Genomic DNA, 21,353 nt, shown 5'->3' with positions numbered 1-21,353 from the left:
ATTATTTTTTAGGCACATTTGTTAACAATTAAAAAATAATAATATTTCCAAAAAAAGTTTTTATAAAATCGCATTCCCACCCCAAAAAATGCTCTAAATAAACTAGTGGGTATAATGCATCATTAGTATCTCCTCTCACCACTGGGAGCCCTAGTGTAGCACTGACTTACAGCTGCTGTATTTATCTGCTATGTTGTGATGTCACAGGTGAGCAGTAGAATTAAATAAATGAATAATATTTAAAGTGTAAACAAGTATTTAAAGGTGGCCGCCAGTACCATCACACCTGCTGAATAAAATACAGCATGCGGCGTGCTTTAATAAAAAAAAGCAAAAATATTATATTTAAATAAAATGATAAAATATTTTTAATTAAGCTGTGTGTGTAAGCCATGCATCAGAAAAAGCTGTGCGACAGGAAAGTCCTATAAATGTTTTGCCAGTATTTTGTTTTTGTGTGATATGTAATGTTCTGTAAATCTTTTTTAAATGATCTATTGATTTTACCAGTACAACATTCATTGCATTTCGTTTTGTATATTCCTCGTAATTACTCTCTATTTTTTTTTTATTGATATTTTTCTTGTGTTCTGTAATATGATTATTTGATATATTTGCTTTTTTTATATTTATTTTTCAAATACATTAATAATTTTTTCTATTATTTTAATTACGTAATTTTATTTTAGGTGTAAACTATTATCAATTTTTGAATAATTTTTCTGATGTATTTTAGCATAATCTTGGTATTTTTTATTCTGCTTTTTAAAATTTTTTTCTATAATTTCACCATAAAAACCATTAAATATTGCTATTTGTTTAATTCCATATATTTCTTTTTTGAGTTTATTTTTATTACTCTTTGTATAATGAATTGTTCTAAATATCATGTTTTTATATGTATTAATTTTTTGTGACCATGGGTGGTTAGAAGTACATTGATTGATTGATTACAATCAGAAGTACACACACACACACACACACACACACACACACACACACACACACACACACACACACATCAGCAGTGATGTTGGTCCTTCCTGTGCTGCTCCACAAATGTTCTAGTGTAACCTAGTGGTATGAATGAATTACATATAGAATATCATGCATACTATAGTGACTTCAAAAAATGCTCATTGAATTCAGAAAAAAATGCACTTACTACATTAGCTACTTAAATTTTTTCTTGTTTATTGTATAATGTACTTTCCAAAATAGTAATATTAAGATCACATTGAGCATAAAAACATTTTACCAGATGCTTTAGCATTCTTTAAATTTTTTTTTTTAAATTGTATTAGTACTAGAATTCTACATTGTAGAAATTTTATTTTGCTTATTGTTTTTTATTACAGTTGCACCACGATTAGCAAAACAAAGAGCATATTATTCAAATGATAATTTAAGACCTGTTGAAGGACAACCATTAACAATAAAATGTCCAGTGACAGGAAATCCACAACCACAAATATTCTGGTTTCTAAATGGAATACCAATTAATGGAAGTGAAGTGAATAATGATACTATTAATTACATGATATCTGAATATAAACATTCTGGCAATTATACATGTTTTGCATCTAATCATGCTGGAAATTTTACAAAAACATTTATTGTTGATGTTTTAGGTAATGATTTTATTTCATTTATAATCTTTAATAAATTTTGTTATTATTAATTTTTTAAACTTACACCATAACATTTTCCAGAAACAATTACAACCAACCCCAGTAACACTGGGATGGCTATTTGAACTGTGATCTCACTTGATGTTACTGCTGTTAGTTTTTTGTTAAGAAATGCATGGTTAAGGTAGGGTTAAAAAGTTTATTTAAACTTGGATTTTATGTATTCATTATGTATAAATTTTAATGCCCTGTACTTAGTTGAAGCAGTATAAGTATTACATTGTATCCTGACAAAAAAGGTACATTAATTTGTCTGTCTGTTCCAATCTCTCATGGCTGTAATACTGTAATACATATAAAGTTTCTGAGGTATAAGGAACATTAATATCACTTTCTTCACCAATAATGATCGTCAGTAAACACGAGTGATAAACAGATAAGTTAAACAGATAAACTGATAAACAGTAGAGTTGAATATTGCCTGCTTTTTGGAGGTTTGGTGTGCTGATAAGCAACAGTATATTCAGATTGGTGATAAAAGTAACAGGAAATTTGCTTATTAATCATTTTCCCTAGAAAGCATGGCAGAGGTAGGATTCATGTAATTCTTGAAAGTAGCTACTTTATTTTCAGGAATGATTTTTGACTTGCCAGGTCACTTACAGTTACTAAACATGTATAAACATGTGGTATGTACAATACTTAATGTGTGTTTGTTAATATTATGTTTATTGTGTTTTGTACTTTTATATGATAAATATAACAATTATTTTTAAATATTTCCATTTCAGTACCACCGAAGTTTCTAAATCCAGAAGATGAAGACTTACTGATTTCTATCAATTCCACTGTAAAATTTAACTGTAGTGCCAGTGGACATCCACGACCACAAATTCTTTGGCTTCGAAAATTTACTCCTTTACCAGTGAATAATCATTCGGATCAAATCTACGTATGAGTGTTTTCTTTCTTTATGAATTTTTTTAATCATTAAATTTATTATTAGACTATCTGCTGTGCTTAACCTAGGGCTGCACAAGATATACAATCCACTTTACCACTTCTATTATTTTCACAGACTTGTTACTTTTTTTCAGAAAAAAAGAAAAACTTTCATAGAATTAAACTGAATCAAAATTACTAACCTTTTGTAAAATTTTAAATTTTCAAAAAGTATTTAGTTAAATATTTTGAAATCATTCTAGCCAACTGTACCCATACCAGCAATACACCTACCCATTGTTGCACTGTTATAACTTCTATTTGCTTTTTTTTAAGTTCTTAAAATACATTTTAAATGAGAATATTAAATCATAACTACCAGTAGAATAAATTGTTAGAAAATTAATTTATAAAATATCTCTTTAAGGTATAATAATTACATATACTATTCAGGTCGAAGATTACAGTAAAACAATTAAAAGCATGTGAAATAACTAAAAGAATGCTCTAGAATTAATAAAGTAAAAATAAATAATTTAATGCAAATTTCACATAGTTATAATTAGTATTTATATAAAAAGAACTAACAAAATACAAAAAAAACCACAAAAAGCAATACAAAAATAACTTTTACTTTTTTTTTATTAAATAAATCAAAAACTGATAATAAAAAATAAAACAACTTTACTGTGAAGATGCCAAGCAGAAAAAAATCATTAGCTTATAATGTAAACCATACCATAAATTCTCCATCTTATCTGGCCAGCATATACCATTATATAAAGCAGAAAAAAATAAAAATGCCTAAATTTTGTTACAATAAGAGATATTTCTGACAGCTGAATGATCTTTTCAGTCTTCTTTGTAAAACTTCATCTTATCCTACTTTTTGGAAGGAAGTCAAGCAGGTCACAATAGTCTGCCTGCATGGTTTAGACAACTACATTTTAAGTATTTTAATATCAGTTTGGATTGCTCATAGTGAGCTCTTATATCACTTTTTAGTCTTAACTTTTAGAAACTTGAGTAATATGCTTTGTAAATTGTTTTTTTATTTTGTTTTATACATTAGTTTATTTTTATTATTTTTTTAGTAATTTCTAATGAAATACTAAATGATATATTTTTCACTGCATTTGTGTAGTTTTACTTTATATAAACAGTTCTTGAGAAATTTTTTGGTGATTTTATTCCAGAAACCATTAATGACCTTAATGATTACTAGGTTTAATGTTGGTACCAGATATAATTAACTCTTCCAGAGCTGGTGAACAATTAGATCACAGATTTAAAGTATAATATCACAGAATTGAGGATGTTGGGTTTAAAAAATTTTTTACATACATAAAATAATTCATTGGCCTAAAAACTTATTTCAGATATTATTGCATTCTACTTGCCAATTTTCATTTGAATTATACATGTCATGGTGATTTTCTAAATTTTATCTAATAAAAATTTTATATAAGTTTTATTTACTCAGCCATTTACTCAGTTTTCAGTTTCATATTTACTCAGTCATTTTTGGTTTTATTTACTCCATGGCTAAGTAGGTAGCGTCTCAGCATTTTGAGTAGAGGTCTCAGGTTCGAATCCTGGTCAGGCGTGGCATCTTTTCATAAGTTATGAATTTCCACTATAGCTAATGACTGTAGCTGTTGATGACTGCTCTTCAGACAAAAAAAAGTTTTATTTGTTTTTCATTTTGAAAGCCTTTTTTAAGATCCTGAATAAAAAATACAGTTATAAAAAGATAGTTTGTCCAAGTAAAATTTTAAGTGGCCTAATGTTTAAATTTGATTAAGGAATGGTACTCTGAAAATCAATAAAATTATTTCAGTATTTATTAGCAAAGTTGAAACAAAAAAAAAAAAATGTTGAAGTGATTGAAATCTGCATCTGTATCAAGAGGCATTCTAGAAAAACACATGAAAACAGGTATATGCAGTTCTTGTACTTGGTTTGCGTGAAGTGTGTTGGCATTCTAATAGAACACTGGAAGGAATAGTTATTACAACAGGATATTGGAAGCTTGTGTCTATCCATTGTAACAGCAATCCATCCCCGTGTTCCACATCAGCTGAGCTTTCTAAACCTTGACAAGAAATATCATATTACTATTTCATGGACATGGCCTCATGTAACAACATAAATGTAATTTCTAATTTTTTATTGCTATAATATATAAAGCAAATAAATGTATTGATGTATCATTAATATTATTATTTGTAAAAATTTTAGCATCATTTTAGTTTTGTTATTATTTATGCAGTATTCATCTGTTCACAAATTTTTATTTATTATTTTATTGTGTTAATAAAGAAAGATGTTTACATCTTTTACAAGTATAAGATGTTTATTGTGTCCATATATAAGATTATTTTATTGTATTGTTTATATATGTTGTGTTCAAATATAAGATGATGAAATCTATGCTTAATATTTTTAAAATTTTATTAAAATTTATTTTGTTCTTTTTTTGTATTTTGAATGTACTATTTATATATATTATTTTGTTTATTTTAGTGCTAATTCTATATTTTTTTTTCATATTATTACTATTTTTTAAATTTATTTCTTGTAGGAGATTAATGGTGTTTCTGTAGAAGATTCTGGTGATTACTCTTGTTTAGCGTCAAATTTGGCTGGAGACGTTGAAAAAACATTTCGTTTACAAGTTCTAGGTATGATTTTTTAAAAGTAAAATCTTTGTTTTATCAAATTGTATAAATATGTTGCTAGATAATATAATTTATATTTAAAAGAAGTAGGAGCTCTATCTTTACCCACATGATACTTCAGCCATTAGTTCGATATTTTTTGTAACCTCTCTCCCATTCCATGTATAGGAACAGTTCCAATAATAGTCACCAGCCCATTTAATCCTAATTCAAAAGAGATGCCCTGCCAGCTAATAAAAGCCCCACCTAATAAACAGCTAATGAAAGGGGCCCCAGCAAGAACCAAGATAGCAACTGACACATTTTACATTGTATATTTTCAAAGAAGAAAATATTTACAGTTTTCCTTAGGATATTGAAAATGTGAGGGTAAAAGAAGGTAACCAATTAACAGGGCTGTTTCTAGTCAGGGTAGTTTGGGATGTTTCACAGAAGTTCTTTTATAGAAACTAGATTCCATTGAAGATAATTTCTTACCTTGAATTCCATTCTATTACAAAATACAGTTCTTTTTACTTTGGATTTTTTTTTAAAGGTAGTTTTGGGTGGTCTAGTTTTATCCAATAGTCACTTCAGCCATTAGACTTATTGTGCAGCTACCATACAGAAAACACAATGGCCCACAGGTAGTCCCTCAACCAGTTAATACCAAGGATGAATTGTCTTATTACTGAGGCATCTCAGGTTGACAGCTCTGGCAGAATCAGGCCTACATCCACAGAACCAGTAATGGAGAATAAAGGGTCACGAATTAGTAAAAAATTGGATGGTGAGAAAGGATGTGATTTTTTCTAAGTTAGTTAAACCTCATAAATATCAAGATTAATGATTCATTTAAGATTCTGTACAAAAAATAATACTTTTTTTTAAATAGTTATTTATTTATCCTCTCAAGTGTTTATTTCTTTAAAAGAATAAATTTGAGAGAATCTTTTCTGTAAATATTAGAAAATACATTAATAAAAAAAAAAAAATGCTAGCATGAGAATTAGCTATATTATTTTCAGTTTTTGCTAATATCGTAAATACTATTTCTTATTAATGATAAAATAAATCAGTATTTCATAACAGACTTGTTCCTTCAAATGTTCAGTGTTCAGTGCTGTACCATGACATATAGCAGTCTTGACTATGGGAACAAGTTATGCTCTAGGTTGTGGCATGTGTAAAAATATTTTTCTAGGCTACAGTAGAAGTAAACATATTGTTGATACGAGAAAATATTGTATTTTAACAATCAGAACTATCCAGTTATTTGTGAGTAGATTAAGATAACCTAATATACAAGTAGTCACAACATAGTAGTTGGCTATGAGTTCTTTAAAAGGAAAATATTACTTAATAGTAACGGCTGCAAAAAAATGGCAGTGAACATTTTAATTTAGGCGACAGACTCAGGCAACAGAAATCACTTACTTTCACTCTATAGAAATAAAAACAAAGAATATTTTATTGTGATATACACTGAAAATAATTATAAATTTTTTTTATAATAATTATAAAAAATTACTAATACAAGAATTTTAATGACTAATATGGTGAGAATTTTTACTTCGGGACTGTTTTTTTTCTGTACACGATGTAACAACCATCCATGTTTTTTCTATTACTTCTATATTCCTCATCTCTACTTAACTAAATAGTCCAGCCTCTCATTCACACTTGAATCTTTATAATTCAGTTATTTTTTTTGGATCTTAAGGTATTACTCTTAAATTTATATAATATAGTATTCACTTGTATACTTTATGTAACACAAACTTTATCAAGATTCTAGGAGGAACTTTATCGATCCATATGAAATAATGCATGTAGGTATTTATTCAAAATAATTTGATATTCATTTAGATTCAGCACTATTCTACTCTTAAGACAATGCATGACTTCTGTTATGCAGAAATATGAATAGGTCTATAATTCAGTTTGTATAGAATATATGAAAGTTTTGATTTCTGGTTTAAGTTTTCTTTCCATTGAATAGGATACCTCTTGTTAATTTATACATGTAGAACCATTTTCTATCAATTTTTCAATCTTAGGAAAGGCAAATAATTCTGCCCTACTAAACAAATCTACCATTAAAAAATGATTCTGCATAAAGTAGCAATGGATGCTGACAGCTGTTTTATATCAGTATAGTAATACAATCAAGCAATTCAAAACATAGAATAACTAATTTCAAATCTATTAATATTAGTTAATTTAATTTTTTTTAGAACCACCAGCAATGGATGAGGGAGAAAGTGTTACAGAAGTATCTAATTTAACTGTTAAATTACATAGACGTGTTGCTATTAAATGTCCTGTTTCTGGTGCTCCACTTCCTAACATAACTTGGTACAAGGTAAGTTGATTTGTTTCTCAAATTTACCATTTATTGTAGTAATTTGCCATTAATAATTTATTCGCGCATCAATTTAAGTCTTTTATCATGATGACATTTATTTTGCAATTTTTTTTTTATTCTTAAGGTATGTATAATTAACTGATACTTGAAATATACAGAATATTTAACTAATATTTGAATTTGAAATATTTTCTATTTATACAGAGAAACTTTGTTTGTAATCTTTTAAATTCTAAATGTGTTGAATGAGCGTTTATTAGAAATTAATCATAAATAATTTGGAAACAAAAGAAGATTAGGATTGGGGAAACTTCAACTTTTCTTGTTTATACTTCTAAAACTGAAAGTGGACATTCAAAGACATAAAGGAACAAAGAAAAGAATAAAAGATAAAACATTCAGATTTAGGGGCCAACATTTTTTGTGGATACACTAAACAGTAAATACTAGGCGAGGTCAAAAAATAGTCAGTTTAAAAAGTAATTGCTTATTGATATTCAAAAAAAATAGTTACAGCTTATTTTTAAACAATTTTGTTATTAACAGAAATATCATACCTTAAATTACTTTTTAATGTAGATTCTACCGTTACTAAGATACTTGTATGAAATTAATTTCTGCATATCCGTTTCATAAAATGATGTTGTTTATGAAGACACCCAATGTTGCACAGCTCTTTGATAAGTAATTTGGAACTCCTTGATTCAGTAATTTTCACTTTTCATGGGATGTTTCCAGACCATAGATTAAGATTTTATCTTAGATAATGAAATATTCATGTTTCATCGTCAGTAATGAATGAATTTTTCTCAAAATTCATTACCAGTCTTTAAAACAGAAAAGATAAGTGATGGACAGATCCATACTATTTGACTTGAGCTCCTTTGCCATGGAACCCATGTGCTGCTTATTTTTCAGAACTTTAAATAGTGTGAATAATGTCCAAAATTGTGTCATATAGAAGATTGAGTTTTACTTTCAAACACTTATGGGTGATATGCAGTGATGCATTACACAAAAAAAGAATTTTTAAAAAATGTCAATTAGAAAGTAAAAATGTGCTTTAAACGTTTCCTAAATTAAAAATAACTTCTTTGTAAATACATGAAGGGCCAAGGAAAAACTTTCAAAGAATCTTGTGTCAGTAAATTTAAATTTATTAAGAAAGTGAGTAAAATTTAAATTAGTTTACATGATCAGATTCCTTCAGTATAGAGAAACAGTACCAATGAGAGTTCTCCTGTGCCCACTAGCATAAATTTTTTCTGTTGACTTCACCTTTCTTGAAAAAATTAACCTAATTGAAAAACAGTACAGAAGATAGGAAGTCCACATTCTCCAAAAAAAACCACATGCACACATTTCCATCCTATGATCAGAATCATCTTCTGATAAGTGTTGCAGGAGCTGGAGCTTGATTAGGTTAAATTTTTTCTTCTTCATTATATCATGGACAGTGGATTTAAGAACTTTCAGTACCAAGCTAGTTTGTCAGATAGACTTCTTTGGGCTGTCGTAAACCTTGGAAGTTACAGCTTCTTGTACTGCATCATCAGTCCGTGGCTTTTGTAATCAGGGCAAATCCTCAACATTACCTGTCCCATTAAATTTATCAAGTAATCTTCCCACAACGCTGTGTGATACTGGTTAGCATTCAGGATGACACTGATTAAACTCATTTCTAACATCATGACATGAATACGAGAGTGGTTAAGAAAGTTTGTAACCTAAGAAAGAAAACACAAAATTTCTTACCAAATTTTAAAAAAATTTTCAACATAGCCACCTTTTAAAGTAATACACTTAGTCCATTGCTTTTCCAGCTTATTTATGCCTTCAGTAAAATACAATTTCTCAAGTTCTGCAATAGACGTCTCTCTCTCTCTCTCTCTCTCTCTCTCTCAGCTATGACTTAGTCATTTGAGACAAATCTTCGCCCACCAAGCCATTTCTTCAAATTCAGGAACAGGAAATAATTGCTCAGAGCTAAATCTGGTGAATGTGGTGCATGGAAGCAATTCGAACCATAGTTCATGAATTTTAGCAGCAAAAACAGAAGACTTGTGTGCAAGTGCATTGTCATAGGGAAAAAGCACTTTTTTCTTGCCCAAATGTGGACGTTTAGTCTTAATAGACTCCTTCAATTGCTCCAACAATTCATAATATTATCCAGTGATTGTTTTTCCTTTTTTCAGCTATTCTACAAGCACCACACTATGAACATCCCAAAACAGTGGCCATGAATTTTCCCGCTGATCGAACAATTTTTGCCATCTTTAGAGCACTTCCACCAGTTTTGACCCACTGTTTGGATTGTTGCTTTGTCTCAGGGCTGTAATAATGAATCCACGTTTCACCAGCAGTAATGAAATGTTGCAAAAGTTCTGTTAAATTACAGTTGAACATGTCCAAACACTGCTGAGAAATGTTCATTCGAGTGCGTTTCTGGTCAACCAATAACAAACGCGGCACCCATCATGCTGATAGCTTTCTTGTACCCAAATGGCTATGTAGGATGTTGTGAGTATAGTCTATTGATATTTTTGCAAGCTCGGGCATCTTCAATTGATGATCTTTTAATACAGCATTGTGGATTTTTGCAATGTTTTCATTGGTCGTGGTGGTTGCAGAGCATCCTGAATGCTCATCATCAAAGATGGAGGTTTGACCGCATTTGAATTCAGCTCCCTTCTTCTGTTAAAAACAATTGAAAAGATTCATTTATTGTTGAATCTAACTACTTTTTTATATCTGTTGGGTTACAACAGAAAATCCACACTTTCACAACAAAATATTTTATTGCTGCTGGAATTTTGTTTTTATTCATTTTGCACAATACAACAACACTCATCTACTATATCTTAACCACAACAACTAAATAACTGAGAAGCCATGTTGAAAACTGTTTAGTATGCCATCTAATGGCTATTACATTAACTACAAATCATCATTTGGATCTACTAGCGGTATCTCTGTATCAGGATACAAACTTTCCAAACCGCCCTCATATAACCTTCATGGCCACACAGTAACATGATTTCCACATGTTCCAACTGCTTCTGGATCATTACCTGCAACCAAATAAAATGAAACAGAAATATATGAATTTTGCTTAGAGTGGAGGACTTTTTGAATATCTATAATATTAGTTATCCATTTTTTAATATTTCTATATTTGACTAATTATATTTCTATCGTCTGGTTTTCCTGGTTTGTTATACTAGTTATTATTACACTAGTTTTTGTTCAAAAGGTATTCTTTAAATTTAGTCAACTTTAGAATTCATTTAAATAAAAATTTTCATGTTTAGATTATTTCAAAAATTGATTATTATTATTACTTTAAAAAAATCATTGAAAATAAAATGCTAATTTTTATTTCACTGGAAAATACATATATTTCAGTGAACTAACAAATCCATGTGATCCAGGTCTGATCCAAGAGAATACATTTACTGATCTTTTTGTAAGGAAAAGATTACATAGATCACATTCTTTTTTTTTGGGTGGGGGTCCGGATCTTTTAAATATTTCTATTTATTGCAGTATCTTATTATGGTTCAGATTTATGAAAAAAATCTAAGTTGGTGGTTTATATTGTGCATTTCTTGTAACAAATGATTTAATAATCTTTAATGCAATTGAAAGGAATAAAATTGGTGTAGATAATACCAATGCAAGTTACGTAGAGAGGGTCTCTCAAAGCATTTGCCTAATTCAGAGATACATACATATACAAAAACAAGTATACAAAATTTTAATTATAGATGTAATTCTTTTTTCCCCTTACAGAAATAAAAGTGATTATATTTTCATATAAAAAAATCTATACAACATACGTGTAACACTGATATTGCATCAGTCATTTTTGAGAAATTTATTTTGGTGGTATTAGGTAATTTTTTTAGGATGTATGTATTTAAGATGTACTTACTGAAAGAAATATATGTTGTTAACTATCATCTTTCTTTCGGTTAGTACAATTTTTTCCATTTTTGATATGAAAATTAAGTTTGTTTCAAAATATGTACCATTTTGCTTAATCATTTTGGAATACGTTGTTAAAAAAGTGTTAGATATGGGTTGCATGCATTAAAAAAAAAAACAAAAACAATCAATTGATGTACATGATTATTATATTTATCTGCTCTTGTCTAATGATAACTTAAATACTATGCAGCACTTAAATATGCCACTGTTATCCATTTCATTTAAGCAAAATACTATGTAATGAATATTATTTGGAATAGTATTATCAATTGATATTAAAAAATTATGTTTAATTTAGGATGGGGAAATTGTAGTAAGTAATCCACAGAAAATGGTTGAAATATCTCAAGATGGAAGACAGTTGCAAATAATGCATGCAATTGCTGAAGATGCTGGAAGTTATAAATGTGTTGCAGAAAATCAGCTGGGAATTAAAGAACTTCTATTTGATTTAAGTGTTGTTAGTAAGTATGTTCTTTGATTTTCAAATAATTCATTAATTGGGATTTAATTATCAGCAGTTTATCATGACAGCTTCTGTTAAGCATTTCTGTTAGGTAACTAAAGTGATTACTTTCCTTAATCTGAAGAATGAAACTCCAACATTCTGTATTTATTGTTGTTGTTACTCTATATCTATGCCTACTGACCAAATTACCTAGAAGTTTTGTATTAATATCGCAAGGCTCCTGGAGTTCCTTTTTCTGACAAATTTTTGATACCAGCTTTTTACAAAAGCTGGTATCAAAAATGCTTTTGTAAAAAAAGCAAATTTTTCTTACCAGCTTTGTAAAAGGGAAAATTTAGTATAGAAATTTTTAGCATTCTTTGTCAAGGGGAAAAGTTAATATACAAAATTTAAACATTTTAGCCTTTAGCAAAAGCATCTTATAATTAATTCTGTCACTTTACAAGAAATCAAACAGTTTTACATTAGGCATCCTCTTATAAGTGAGGGAATGACAAATTTGTAATTTTGTAGCATATTTCTTTCTCTACAACTCTTCAATAAGGATGAGAAATTATTTTTCATAACCTGAGCAACTACATGCATCCTGTTAATGTATAAGAAATTGTAATATTCTATTAATTTTTTTTTGTAATGAGAAAAAAATAATTAAAGTTATTTCATAAAAACTATGAAATAACTTTAATAAGTGGTTTGCACTTTTTTTTATTTTTCACAATTAACAATACCTTTTTTTCTTTTATGATAAAAAATAAAGCAAAATTCTAGTTTTAGCTGTGTTCTAGAAGCTAACAAGGTAATCAAATGGCACAGTGAGATATTGAAATGAACTCTCAAAACTAGATTTAAGCAATAATAAAAAGATAACTGTTTTTAATTACTTTTATAACTATTTTAAAAAAACTGAAAAATAAGTAGTGTAGTAAATAAATGATAATAAGCACATGGGAAATTGACATTTTATTTCAGTTCAAATTAATTTATCTTTCCAACAATATATTTAAAATAAAATTAAAAAATGTTCTTTTACAGGAACAGTGTTACTCTGTTGATGAATTTTTAAATAATACTAATTTTAAAAACTCCTTAATTTTCTGCAATTCCATTCATTGTATGCATAAATATATTCTCAAAAAAATTTCATTAATGCCTTCTGAATTGTAATTTATTATGTAATTATATTTGTATCATCAAGTACTACCTTGTATTTTAAACATTGTAGTTATACAAGAGTAAATGATTAGAATTATTTCATTCAAGCTGTATGTAAATATATTTTGTATTTTGGATGATTTTTACTTCCTTGTATGAAGTAAAGGAAGTATTATGATCACAAAAAATTTTGGTTTCCAGATTTCAACGGAAATATCCATTTGACCATCCCTAATCCATTTTGACTAGTTTCAGCGTGACGTCTGTACGTATGTATTTATGTATGTATGTATGAACATATCTCACGTAACTCAAAAATGATTAGCTGTAGGATGTTGAAATTTTGGATTTAAGATTGTTGTAACATCTAGTTGTGCACCTCCCTTTTGATTGCAATCGACTCAACCAAAAGAGTCCAAAAAAGCTCAAAATCTAAAAAAAAATTGGATTTTGGAATTTTTCTTAACTGCAGTAATAAGCAACCCTCATTGAGAGCTTTTCAACATGTCATAAGTGGTACTTATTTTCATTGGTTCCAAAGTTATAGCCAAATAAAATTATAATTAATGAAATATTTTGATCTTAGGGGAAGACACATTGGTTCGAATCAGACTTCATCTCATTGTTTTAACTTTTTTTTAAATTTAAATATTTTGATTTATTAATAATTATTAACCTCTCATTGTAAAAAAGTTTTACAATGAATAATTCAATAATAACAACAAAAAAAGTATGAAAAAATACCAGAAGTTATTAATGAAATAAAATTTTATGTACTTATAAAATTTTACAGGATGTATAAAATAAAATTATTGTATGGAATTATGAAAATAATTTTGGATATAATTCAGATATGTTTTTCATTTATTGGAGTGGTTCCAAGAGCTAGCATTTTTATGTTGGAGGCTGACAGTTTGGCAGCATAGTTATATTCAAATACTAATAGATCTTTGTTACTACCCTAATTACCATTATTACAGTTGGGTTTATTATCCTTGCTGGCCTGATGATCAGAGATATAACAAGTTACAGGTACAATTGCTCACAAACAAGAAATCCAGTTGCCATGCTGATTCAACAAAGCTGCACTAAATATCTGGGACTTATGCTAAATCATAAGAATATATTTATCACTTTATTACATTAAAACAAATAAATGTTAGATTTTAAATGGCTGTATAAATTGATGTTGGTTTTTGGAATATCCATTTTATTTTATTTTATTTTATAATTTTTTTTATATAGTTCCTTTGGAATGGACAGAATGGGCAGAATGGGGGCCGTGCAATAAAACTTGTGGTGGGGGAGAACAGGAAAGAAAAAGATATTGTGGAGGCAATATTAATAATACAAAAGAAATGTCATCACCAATTGTCATTCTAGATAAAAGTAACTGCCTTGGTGATTATGTTCAACATAGAAAATGCAATATTGCACCATGTCAGGTCAGGCCTCTGTTATCTATTCTTATTTATTAAACTTAAGTGATAATTAGGAAATACTTCATTCAAACGATGGTTTAGATTTGATCTTGTTAATATGATTTGATTTTAGTCCAAGACCACTAAGTGTTTCTCTTCTCATTGCTTTATTCGACTATAGTTTTTTGTTGACAAAAGTAACATCTAAAATATGTACTGCCACCTTGGGACTGTTTGTGAAATATTACATCGTCTGGATACTCACCTGTGAATAATTACTATGTTTTTGTTTGTTTTCATTCTTACTATTTATAACATGATATTTTTTTATGTTTTAAGTGTTAAAAATCAGGGGTTTCTTGTTTTAAATGCTGTTAAATAACTAAATCAAATCACATTAACAAAATTCTTATTCTTACATATGTGTGTGTAGAAAATAGTATTTTTATAAGCTTTTATTTATTTTTATTTGTGTACTACATGTTTTATTAAGAACTTTTTGTTTCCTTTGTAGTTAAATATTTATTTTGCAATATTTATTGTGATGTTTGAAAAAACTTGAATTTAGATTTAGGTTGTATGTGTAGGATTGTATTAGTTTTTTATTTTGGAAAAATAGTTATATCAAATACCATATCGTTCTTCATAAACTCCAAGTTAAAAGTGTATACATGTGTATGTTGTGTGAAAAGATGAAATGAATCTTTTTATAAAAATAGTTGATTTAACATAATATTAAGAATTACAAGTAAAAAAAAAAAAAAAAAAAATGGTAAACATTTGTTTTTAATTTCTTTTTACAAAAAGAAGTGAAATAAGGAAAAGTAAGTACAGGGATATATTAATGATGTTTATTTAGAATAACTTTTTTGAATTAATTAGCCCACTAAATCTTTAATTTTAGCAAATTATGTAGTTAGTGAGAATAGAGGCCATTAATGAACAATTGTTGGGTTAATGATAATAAATATTAGATATGGTAATCAAAAAGGGTTACATGGCAAATACCATCCGTTCAGCCTGGTGTTCCATAACTTCTCTGGGAATAGCATGCTGAAAATTAAGTTATGTTAGGAAAGAAAAAGGCAAACAGCCAAAGCCACATTTAATAAATCTGTATTTATAGATCACCAGAGTTGAAGAATGCAGATGCAGTTTCACTATAAACTGTGGAATTTTTCATTTTTTTTGTAACCACAATCTTCACTTTTTCATCTGATGATGTTGTAGTTTGAAAACTGTAAATCGCATTTTTATATTTTAAAGATAATTTATGTTATTTTGATATTTTAACGGCAAGTCTTCACTGAGTAATTTTAAATATATATATATATATATATATATCTGAATGCACATTTAAAATTACTTAGATTGTTGAACACAACCACTCTCTTTTCTATGCTACAGTCTGGCAGTAAACTTATAGAAAATGTTTGGAATAAGTCATAATCATTTTTTAAATTCTTGAAAAATTATACTGGTCAAATATTACTTAATATTGTAAGGAAGATTAGAAGTGCTTCATTTATACAAGTTACATTAGGAAATTATGAGCACAATATGTTAATATATGTAACTGGAATTATACAGTTAGTTACAAATTTAAAAAAAGCAGAATTTATTTATCCCAAGATTATTAAAAAAAGATAGAGCAATTATATTTAATTTACCTAATTTAATAATTAATTTGATCAAACTGTTGAAAAATCTTTATTGGATTAATTATATTTGTATCAAAGAACTTCAACTTGAAACTAAATGATACTGCCTGTTGATGATACTGCCATCAATCAAGTTACCTATAAATAATTATAAAAGTATTGCCTATAAATAAAATATAGATTATATTTCTTTAAATAAGGAAGAATGAGTGTTTAGCTTTAATCAGTCAGATTACAGATGGATGATGGCTGGACAAAGTGGTCTGACTGGAGTTCATGTTCATCAACATGCGGTGAATCTACAAGGCAAAGGACACGAGAATGTAAAACTGAAAGACCTGCTTTGGACGGATTACCTTGTATTGGACCAGCCATTCAATATGAATTTTGTCAAGTTCCAGCCTGCTCTTATTGGTCAGCCATTTTTTTCACATTTATTAGATAAATTGTATATTTTTGGTTAATAACTTCATTAATATTGCTAATATATGATTATTAATTTTTTAATGCCCGGTTCTGTACTTTATTAGAATTCAAAGCATTAACATTACTTAAACAGTAGATTCCAGATAATTGGGCTACTTCAGGACCAGGGCTAAATGGCCCTATTAAGTGATATTAATGAAAAATGAGGAGCTATGCACAAATGTGGTGTACAGGTGTGTTAATTATTAACTTGAATTAGTGATTTACTATTCAGAATTTTATTTATAAAATTAAGATTACATGAACAATATTATAAATTACAACATAATAAAAATGTTAATACTTTACCATACAATACGTGTCTAATAAAACACAATACATTATTTACTATCTTTTTACATTACATAGCTACATGTAAAAACAGGCCTATTACATTTAAAAAGAACTACTGTTCTGGTAATGCATTACTAAATAGTTTTTGTAATCTTATATAATTAAAAAAAAGCAAAACGATTGATAAACAAAATAGAGCTACAAAATACAGTAATAATTGACATTTATAATCAGTAAAATAAAAAAAAATACTCAAATATTCATTAAGTATTTTTTTTTAAATAAATTTTTTGAAAAAATTCTTTTATTTTATTCTATCGTCTCCCTTTTAATATCTTTTTTTTTAAACCTCTGGGACCATTGATAGGTATTGTTTCAGAGGATGAGATGGGATGGATGACAATGTAACATGTGAAAATGCCATGCCTGACTGGGATTTGAATTCAGGACCTCCGGATGAAAGACCAAGATGCTACCACTAGCACCTTAGCCTTTCATCTGGAAGTCCCGGGTTCAAATTCTAGTCAGGCAGGCATTTTCCCTTTTAATGCTTGGTATTCTACAAATTTTGCACAGTCTTGTAGTTCTTCTAGCGGGCTTCCTTCATTGCCTTCTTGTATAAAATGCTGCTGAAGTCCGTCAATGAATTTTTTTGCATCTTGTGTAGGTACGCCTTTGACATTGAGTTTGTCTTCATTTTCTTCATTCTCCCCCAGTTGTTTAGTACCAGTAATGTTCTTAATTGCCTTTTTTTCTTTTCTGAGTTTTTGAACCTGTGTTCTTGATATCCCACAAGCAGCAGCAGTTCTTTCTTTGCATTTTTGAATACCAATTATGTGTTTGTTGTCAGTTAATTTACCTACTTTTAGAGTTTCTTTTTTCATAAAATCATAAACATTATTGATAATTTCACGTGCTTTACTCCTAAGCTTTTTTTTTTTTTCTTAACTATGGATTTAAATTCTCCCATAAAAAACTGCGCTAATAGCACACAAACAAAAAATAATATATTATAAAAAATTTGCAAAAAACAATGAGTAATTATATAAAATAATATGACCACACAAAAATGCTATCTGAATATCTTCACTGAACACTATATAAACTGGACTAATGTTTATTTCTTTATACACACATTGTGTACTACGAATGACAGATCAAAATATGTATCATGATGAAATACAACATTTCTAATTGCATGTATAAATTTTTGTAGGCCATAATACCAATCATTGGTTAAGGAATTATTATCATTTAAAGATTGAGTCAATAAGTATTTTTATGCCTGTAATCAACTCAAGTGTAAAGAATTGAACACACAACATAAATATATTGCTTGTAAGTCGAAAAATGAAATAAAAATAATAATTACGCACAAAAATAATGTTTTTGGAAAACAATAACATAATAAAATGTCAGCATGTGATGTTACAATCTTGTAGAATCGCTGGGGCAAACCCACCGGGTTGGTCTAGTGGTTAATGCGTCTTCCCAAATCAGCTGATTTGGAAGTCGAGAGTTACAGCGTTCAAGTCCTAGTAAAGCCAGTTATTTTTACATGGATTTGAATACTAGATCGTGGATACTGGTGTTCTTTGGTGGTTGGGTTTCAATTAACCACACATCTCAGGAATGGTCGAACTGAGAATGTACAAGACTACATTTCATTTACACTCATACATATCATCCTCATTCATCCTCTGAAGAATTATCTAAACGGTAGTTACCGGAGGCTAAACAGGAAAAAGAAAGATTCGCTGGTGCAACTATAAAATTGATATTTTAGAAGCAAAAGAAAGAAACAGAGTTAGTGGGCATTATAAGTGCCATTTTGGATCGTTAAACCAGCATAATTTTACATGAATTATATCAGTATGTTTCTGTTTTAACGAAAATCCCCTAATTAAACGGCTGCCCCAAATAACCAGTGGTCCTATTAACCGGAATCCAATATATATATATATATATATATTGTTGCATGTTTTGCTGCTCAATCAGGATATTGAGAGGTTGTTGACAATTTAGAATGCTTATATAATTACAGTTTATTGGTTTAAAATCTTCAAAATTACAAACAGACAAATCAGTGTTAATAATAATGGTGATAAATACAATAATGTTAATAATAATAAGTGACAATAATAAAACAATTAATGTTTTAAATTTTAAATTTTGGTAAAATTTAAATGCCTAGGAGATACCATAACACATAACATCAATGAAAAAATAAACTGGCAAGAAAGAACTGAGAAACTTAAAAAAATCATTAATAACTATCCAAAATATAATCAATAAAAAATGCCTATCAACAAAACTAAAATCAAACATTACTAAACAGTAATTCTTCCAGAAATACAATACACCAGCGAGACATATTAACATAAAAAAAAAACAATTAATGAACACAAATATTAATATAGTAATTGCAACCACAATAATAGTCAGGATAATAATAGTAAACGATATTAATATTAATGTCAATAACAACACATCAAACATAAAACTACATAACAAAGTACATGAAATAATACGTAATCAAAACAGTAAGTATGACATAAAAACAGAGCGTAATCAGCAGAGAATAACAATCAAAATATTACACATTAAATAGTGATATATAGTAAATAGCAGTAAGTAAATACATATTACATACAAGGCAGAATTCAAAATAAATAATCATTTGGAATTTATTCCAGGTAGATAAATATAAAACTAGACCCATTAACAATAAAAACCGCTAGTTTTAACCCTTTTTAACCACTAGTTTTATATTAACAAATTACCGTATAGTGTTCACTTGCAAATACCTTTGCTGTCTACCCTAACAGTTTATGAATGAAGTCTATTGCATTATTTCTTTCACTTATACACTTACAGTTTTACTGTAACTCACCAATAGTATTTCTTGGTTACTGGAATTACTTGTGTCACCTTAATCATATCGAACTGGATACTTTCCTCGCTGGACTGACATCTCACAGACTCACACCTGTGACTCTCCACGCTGGATCGTCATCGTATGTCTCACTAGACTGGTTTGCAGAACTCTTCCGAACCCAGACAATTCCACACAACTCGCAGCCTCTCCTCACTGAACTCCTTGCAGAACTGCCCTTGTGGAACCAGTGTCATAACACCTTGCAGACTGGTTCAAATAGAACTCTTTTTTAGCTGGTCTTCCAGAGCTATTTATACTGCTAGTCTCTTTACCTGCCGTACTGGACCCAAGTCGAAGCATGAGAACAGTCGACCAAGGTTTTTGTTCCCATTAATAATGAACCTGGTCTCTTCTCACCATACAGCAGGTGTTCGTGTCTTAGCAGGCAGTATAACAAAAAACAAAACGGACCTATTCTTTACAAAAAGGGTTCTCCTTTTTGTCCCTTTCTGAATTCTTCCAGTTATTATATTAATTATTACTTTCATAATAATTGGTAGGAATCTGTTACTCAGGGCCACTATACCAGTCTTGTTACAATATATATATCTATATAAATTTGTGTTTGAAAAGTAAAATGCACTTTCAATTAATTAATATTTTTTCTGTTCAGATCATCAGACCAGTGCTCATTTAGTTAAAATATTCATGAAGTACGTTGAAGGACATAATAAAAATTCTAAACCCATTTTATTGTTATTATTGAGTGTTTTATGTATTAATTTATATTTTGTAGCTGACTCCCATTTCTCAGTTTCAATTTTGGAGAATCCAAGATTATAAAGCACGATTCATCTCTATCTGTATACAGTAGCTGTGCCTTAAGCTTTTAATAGGCAGGATGGCAAATTATGCTGTAAAAGCTATTAGTTTTATTATACATCTGGAGTGTCTCAGGATGCAGCATCTTGAGTCTTGGAGAATGAATGGTATATGTAATACATCAGCTTCTGTGATGGTACGATAGTGTTTGCTTTCTATCTGCAAGATCCTAGTTAAGCTTTAAATTTTCTCAGAATTTATTATCTGTGAAAAGTAAGAAAAAAATAGCAATACTCAAAACAAAAAACTTAACAGATTTTTATAGAGCAAAATTTAAGATCAAGTTTTAAGTCCTTTTTTTAATATGAAAATTCTTATTAGCATTAATTGGAGATCTTGCTCTACATCCATGATTTTAATACAGCAGAGCATAAAAATATATCAAAACCTTGGATGCAGACAAAGAAAATACATGCAGAATTATAGAAAAAAAAGTGCATCATGTGGAAAAATAACTGTTGTGAGAGATTATTTATTTTGGTAACTTATTGTTAGCTAATGATCCTTAGTTATGTAAGATTTTTGAAAAAGGGCAATTAA

The 21,353-nt window shown here is 28.7% G+C and overlaps 1 protein-coding gene across 4 annotated transcripts in view; it reads left to right on the top strand.

Annotated features, from left to right (window-relative positions):
* Positions 1-21,353, top strand: part of LOC142328475 (hemicentin-1-like) — a 187,151-nt gene that overhangs the window by 128,470 nt on the left and 37,328 nt on the right. For all 4 annotated transcript variants that reach the window (XM_075372293.1, XM_075372292.1, XM_075372290.1 and 1 more), the window contains exons 38-44: positions 1,359-1,631; positions 2,423-2,583; positions 5,158-5,257; positions 7,471-7,598; positions 11,890-12,055; positions 14,458-14,657; positions 16,533-16,708. In XM_075372293.1, the coding sequence (XP_075228408.1) occupies positions 1,359-1,631; positions 2,423-2,583; positions 5,158-5,257; positions 7,471-7,598; positions 11,890-12,055; positions 14,458-14,657; positions 16,533-16,708 (1,204 nt within the window). The remainder of the gene's footprint in view (positions 1-1,358; positions 1,632-2,422; positions 2,584-5,157; positions 5,258-7,470; positions 7,599-11,889; positions 12,056-14,457; positions 14,658-16,532; positions 16,709-21,353) is intronic.

Source organism: Lycorma delicatula, chromosome 7 (assembly GCF_047948215.1).
Source record: "Lycorma delicatula isolate Av1 chromosome 7, ASM4794821v1, whole genome shotgun sequence".
In the NCBI taxonomy this organism is placed as follows: Eukaryota; Metazoa; Arthropoda; class Insecta; order Hemiptera; family Fulgoridae; genus Lycorma; species Lycorma delicatula.
This window is presented reverse-complemented; position numbering and strand designations above follow the sequence as displayed.